At 35.5% G+C, this 6,716-nt stretch overlaps 1 protein-coding gene across 3 annotated transcripts in view; it reads left to right on the forward strand.

The window, feature by feature from the left end:
* LOC108686626 (disco-interacting protein 2) overlaps nt 1-5,193 on the forward strand; it is a 46,833-nt gene extending 41,640 nt beyond the window's left edge. For 2 of the 3 annotated variants that reach the window (XM_018192041.1, XM_018192043.1), the window contains 6 exons: nt 2,440-2,570; nt 2,663-3,049; nt 3,135-3,470; nt 3,573-3,869; nt 3,962-4,515; nt 4,681-5,193. In XM_018192041.1, coding sequence (XP_018047530.1) covers nt 2,440-2,570; nt 2,663-3,049; nt 3,135-3,470; nt 3,573-3,869; nt 3,962-4,515; nt 4,681-4,933 — 1,958 coding nt within the window. In that variant the 3' untranslated portion in view covers nt 4,934-5,193. The remainder of the gene's footprint in view (nt 1-2,439; nt 2,571-2,662; nt 3,050-3,134; nt 3,471-3,572; nt 3,870-3,961; nt 4,516-4,680) is intronic. The other variant, XM_018192042.1, reaches the window with a different exon arrangement.
* Nucleotides 5,194-6,716: the final 1,523 nt, after the last annotated feature.

The following is a 6,716-nucleotide window of genomic DNA, read 5'->3' on the forward strand; positions in this document are numbered from 1 at the left end:
TAATCCCTACAGATATATATATATATATATATATGAAATTCTTGGTAGGCTTCAAAAATCTGGCACACACATAGTGTAATATGTTTATTTATATATACCGATGTTTCAAAGTATATGTGTTGTAAGAATAACAATAAAATTTATCTATTTATCTTCTTATAAAATATCTCTTTAAGGGTCGGCAAGAGTCACTGTGGAGATCTCTACCGAAAACGAATTTTTTATTGTCCAAAATTACAACTTTAAAATATTGAAAATCATAATGTAATTGCGATGTTCGTAATCAAGAGAATTATGCTTGCATCTAAAGAGTGATTTTTTGAAAAAAAAATATTGGGAAAAATGGAAATTCTTTTTAATATATATACAGGATGCGTCACCAAAATCTGGATAAATCGAACAATTTCTTTAAACAAAATATTTTTAATGAAAAATTAAATATTACAAAAAATCCTTTTACATGATACTTGGGGAATCCCTGTAGAGCACAATTATTCGATGTATCCCCCATTAGCTTGAATGACGGCCTCTCGGTCTGAAGCGTGCGCACGCACGCTGTAATGCAGCGCTGTCTATGCCGATACTAGCGGTCCTTAATGACGTCATATTAGGATGCCGAGACTTGTTTGACTCTTTCAACTTCACGTAGTAGAAGGGATTTAAATCTAGGAGGCCAGAATGGGAACCGAGGCGAGCAACTCGGCTTGTCCTATCTCAGAGAGCATCTGTATCTTTAATGTGTATGATTTATATCGAAGGTCCTCCTCGGCAATCGACGCATTGTTGACTCGCTTACATCAACAATTGATGCTAATTTTCGCAACGATTGCCCTGGGTCATCCGAAATCAGCGCCCTTTCAACGACTGCGAGAGTCCTCACGGTGTGTTCTTTCGAGTAACTCTTCTTCGCATACTGGAATCTCTGTTGGACTGTTCTAAAGCCGTATATTTCGCCACAACGTCATAAAACGTTGATCTACTCAAAGAATTGTGAATTATTTTCATTACTGAACGCCCAACGCGAAGGCCTTCGATAATCGCGGCTCTTCAATTATACTCCGTACTTGGTTTCAACATCGCGATCATTTTGAGAATATGACTGTTTACTAGAAGCATCAGGCTTTCTCGGATGTCAACAATAATCTCTGGCGGAGGCACAATATAGCGGAAAATTTAAATTGAAATTTGTCCAGATTTTTGTGACGCATCCTGTATATATATCTCACATTATGATTTACATCATAATGTAGTTGGAGTGCAGATAAGTTTATTTATTATAATATTTTAAAATCCAAATTGTAAACTCTAGCTCTTTAGCAGACTTTGCAATTTCATAAAGCCAAAAAAGGTCTTATGATAAAACATTGCTTCTACGAAACAAAATATAGTTCAACTTGATTATATCTACACCGTAAGTAAAGTGCAAATTATTTTATTTATTATAATATTTTTTAAAAATAAAATTGCAAAATTCGACTCTTCAGGCTTCGTAGTTTCGTAAAACATGAGCCAAAACGTTTTATTGTGAAATATTTCTTCTACGAAAATATGATAGAGTACTGATATGTATCTGCACTCATCACAAATGAGGTATAAATAAATTGCCTCATCACTTCTGTCGACTCTTAATCAAATTAATATTTGTATTAATTAAATATTGGCTAAATATATATCTCACAAAAGTGAATTTTTTAATGATTAAGTACAAATGTACATCTTTTTGAGATATGGAATACGTAATAATATTGTTATATCTTCTTGGGAAATTACTTTGAATTCATTTACGTATTCCAAAATATAGAAAAAGTTATATATTTTGTTTTATTAATAATCCTTATAGTTAATTATGTATGCTTAGCATGTCATTCTATTTAGTTAGCTTTCTTTCTTTTGGCTGAGTTCTGAATACCTCTTATTGTTAGTATCTTAATTAAGTGCAAATTGATTTCAGCGATTAACAGGAGGTTCTGCTTTCTGCTGAACTATTTTATCGCTAGAAATATCATATTTTTTTACTTTCTTGCATTCAGTTTTTTTTTTTTTTTTTTTTTTTTTTTTTTTTTTTTTTTTTTTTTCTAAAAATTTTTTTTTTTTTTTTTTTTTTTTTTTTTTTTTTTTTTTTTTTTACGTCGGTATTTTAATGTATAACGTAATCAATCTGGGATCTGTGTTCAATTAGTTTGGACTGTTCGATTAAAAGAAAGATATTTGAAAATTCAAGCATCCATGGATCCAAAGATTCGTGAATGCATGTTAAAGCAAGTTAGACCTGTGAAGCAGAAGTCCCATGAACGCTTGTATTGTTGGTTCCGATGGTGAAAATCAGATTGCTCTAGCTTTGATTTTTCCGGCCTCAGTCAGGGGAGAGTATGTGAGCTACTCATTATTGGGTTGAGTGTTTGTGTTGGTTTACTAACGGAATGGTGCGGGGGCGTGTAGCGGGGGATTCTGTTGCAGATGTTGGACCGGCCAGTGTTATGGTAGGAAATATTGTCCAAGGCAACCGATTGGCTTCTGCCCAGGGACGAGATATGGGTGTCTTAGATGAAGATAGTGATAATGCTAAAAAGGTTCGTAAGTTCAATGAAACTTAATAAAAGCCCACATACGTAGGCAGAAAAAGTGACTTCAATATTTATTTATTATATTATTATTCTTTTAGTACCAATTCATTTCCGAAATTCTACGGTGGCGCGCTGTCAGTACTTCGGATCATGTGATATTTACGTCGTTAAACGCGAAGGGCACCGTGGCTACCTCATTGTCCTGCTCGCAGTTGCATAAGAAAGCTGAGAGGATTGGGAATCTACTCTTGGATCGAGGGAGGATTAATACTGGAGATCATGTAGCACTTATTTTCCCACCTGGTACTGATCTAATATGCGCGTTTTATGGCTGTTTATATGTTGGCGCTGTGCCGGTAACCATCAGGCCACCTCATCCTCAAAATCTCCAAACGACCTTGCCGACTGTTCGCATGATTGTGGACGTCAGTAAATCTGTCCTCGTGTTGACTAATCAGAATCTACTCAAATTATTAAAGACAAAGGTAATTAAAAATGTTCGATTATAATATCCATTAGAATGTAACGAAGGTATACATTTTGATTGATTGGTGTTGTTGCTATGCATAGGAAGCAAACAACGTGGTTGACGTGAAGAGTTGGCCAATGATCTTAGATATGGATGACATGCCAAAGAAGAAACTACCGGTAATGTATCGAGCACCGACCGCGGAAATGCTGGCCTATCTCGACTTCAGTGTTTCGACAACGGGCATGCTCGCTGGTATCAAGATGTCTCATGCAGCAGTTACTTCGTTGTGTCGTGCCATGAAGCTAGCGTGTGAACTCTATCCTTCCAGACACATCGCTCTCTGCCTGGATCCATACTCGGGTCTTGGTTTTGCCTTATGGTGTCTCAGCAGTATATATAGTGGACATCATTCTATACTTATACCACCATCGGAGGCAAGTACCACAATTCTTATGCTCATTAAAAAACTTTAATAATAATAAATGAAAATCGACTAATGAAGATATTTAATTTAATCATTTTGTTATCATTGCCAGGTGGAAGCCAATCCTGCACTTTGGTTGTCGGCAGTCAGTCAATCTAGAGTAAGAGATACTTTTTGCTCGTACGGTGTTATGGAGCTGTGCACGAAGGGACTCGGTTCCTCGGTACACACGCTCAAGGCACGAGGCGTCAGTCTGGCATGTGTTAGAACATGTGTCGTCGTCGCCGAGGAAAGACCACGGATCGCATTAACAACGAGTTTTAGTAAACTATTCTCCGCACTCGGTCTGAGTCCGCGCGCAGTCTCCACCTCATTTGGCTGTAGAGTAAACACTGCCATTTGCTTACAGGTAAAATTGATTGTCGAGATTAAGCATTTATATATGGATTTTGAAGACCTATTTTTATATATTATTACTTTTTTGATCCTATTTTTTACTAGGGAGCGTCCAGTCCGGAGCCCTCGACAGTCTATGTAGACCTTCGTGCATTGCGTAATGATCGAGTGTCTTTGGTAGAACGAGGCAGTCCACATTCTCTGTGCTTGATGGAATCGGGCAAATTACTGCCTGGAGTAAAAGTAATCATCGCGAATCCTGAAACCAAAGGTCAATGTGGTGACTCGCATCTAGGTGAAATCTGGGTACAATCATCGCACAACGCGAGCGGTTATTTTACAATCTATGGCGATGAGAGCGATTACGCTGATCATTTTAACGCGCGACTAGTTACTGGCAATACAAGCGAAGTCTATGCGCGAACTGGCTATCTTGGTTTCTTAAGAAGGACCGAGAGTATCCAGCAGTCAGTGATTAGCGACGTACCCGGTGATACTAATGTGCCCGAGGCTGATCTCATTCCAAGCGATCCGGAACTTCATGATGCCGTATTCGTCGTTGGCGCTCTCGACGAGGCTATCCTACTACGAGGTATGCGCTATCATCCAATAGACATCGAAAACAGTGTCATGCGGTGTCACAAGAAAATCGCAGAATGGTAAGTTCTTTTGAAGTCTAATTTCAATATTTTAAATATTTTTTAATCTTTTGATAATTTGTAATACTAGTCGTATACTTTTGCGAATCTATATTCTTTTATTCTTAATTTTTGTATTGGCGATTCGCTACTAATAATCTGTTATATTATCGTATTTTTTTTCAGCGCTGTGTTCACATGGACCAATCTGCTAGTGGTAGTGGTAGAATTGGACGGTAGTGAAAGCGAAGCCCTCGATCTTGTAGCTCTGGTGACGAGTGCTGTGCTCGAGGAACACCATTTAGTAGTTGGCGTAGTAGTTGTAGTGGACCCCGGTGTGGTACCCATTAATTCGCGCGGTGAGAAGCAACGGATGCATTTGCGTGATGGCTTTCTCGCGGACCAGCTCGATCCTATCTACGTGGCGTATAATATGTAAATGGATGCGAGAAAATGTTCTCACTTTCTATGTATTCCGCCCTCCTTTCCGCCGACAATTCTTATCCGATATATATTGAGGCTGCAGTGGAACTTCATTCACGAGGATGATTTGCTCCAATAATGATGGAACGAGCAACTTTAGCAAGAATTTTAATTCTCATTTGCTTTATTTGATTACAATAATTTACAAAAAGTTTCTCTTTTATTATTTTGAACTAGTCAAAATGTTTCTTATAGATTTTTGGATGCTGAAAATAATGCCACAAGTCAAAATATTCCACATGCTTATTTTGAAAAAATGACTCGATATAATTATTCCATTTTGATATGTTGTAGTTTTTATGATTCTGAATAAATATATCCATTGGCACACTTATATAAAATCAAGAGATAAAGAAATATAGAACTCGTGAACATAGAATCTAAGTATCTGCCATATCTCTTTGAGATTTGATGTTCTCTTTTATATAATTTAATTTAGATTACATACGCATATCTTCCTGACTGTTGAGTGCTGCGCACATATATATTTATGTAGAGTATTTTTATTCATGTGTGATTTTATAAATGTGGATGTATTCATGAAGTCTGATTTTGTGTATTTATATAGAATTGGGCCTAATTTGCATAAGTCAAAAAATATATAAATTATCATAGGCCTTAAAAAATATTTTGAAGGGACACCGAGAAATATTGAGGGAAAACACAATAATATTCATTTTTTGCGGTGTTCCTGATAAAAATAATTTGCTGAAATAACTAAAATCTATCATATTAATGAAGATTTTAATGATTTCGATTTATTTCCATCAATGCAAAGAAGTGAATTGTTGTTTAGTTGACTTCTTCAGAGGGCTGTAATGCACAAGATATTTTACAGGAAAAAAGCTTTCGTATCTTTTCTCAGGTTTCTATTTGGTATATGAGACGCTAGGGATTCCTTCCAAGGGCATGTTCGGATTCCTGGGTATTCCCCGGGTATCCTTATTTAACAAATATTAATTATTTATAATTTAATTATTTATAAAATTTTCAAAATCTCCATTTTGATGTAACGTGACTCGATTAATTGTGTCGTTTTATACTTCGCTATAGCATATCTCTTTAACTACAATTACGAAAGCAGAATGTAGTTGGGTCATTATTTCTTCTTCAATTTCTATTAGATTCTTATAAACTATAAATAAAAAGACTGTAACAGTGAAATACAAACGACATAATTGATCAAGTCGTTATATGCATACAACAGAATGGAAAATATCTTGAAAACTTGTTATAAATAATGTTATAAATAATGTTATAAGTAATAATGTTACAAACGTATAAACAATTTTAAAAAATGGTTTATTAATTAACTATTTCGGATTAAACAAAAGGAACGAATCAAAATAGTCAATTTTGTTCGTGAGTGGATAAATTTAAAATCTATGCAGTTATCAAGGGATTAATGGATCCATAAATAAAACCACGTTCGATCAGTAAACTGCATCCCATTAAAAAGAAAATGTTGCAACCTTTTTTAAGCCCTGAATGTGCACGTTTAAAAAAAAATTATATATATATAAGTACTGAAAAGTATCAGACTTTATGAACATATTCAAGATTTTTTACTAACGTAGAAAAAATTCTTTCGAAATTCCCGGACTTTCCAGGGCTGCAGTCCGATTCACGCCCAATTTTCACGATGATTACAGATTATGGGCCTCGATAATGATCGGTCCGATTCATTATTGAGACCCATAATCTGTATATCATACTTATTAATAATGTATATATATATA

The sequence above is a fragment of the Atta colombica genome, unplaced genomic scaffold (assembly GCF_001594045.1).
Source record: "Atta colombica isolate Treedump-2 unplaced genomic scaffold, Acol1.0 scaffold187, whole genome shotgun sequence".
NCBI lineage: Eukaryota > Metazoa > Arthropoda > Insecta > Hymenoptera > Formicidae > Atta > Atta colombica.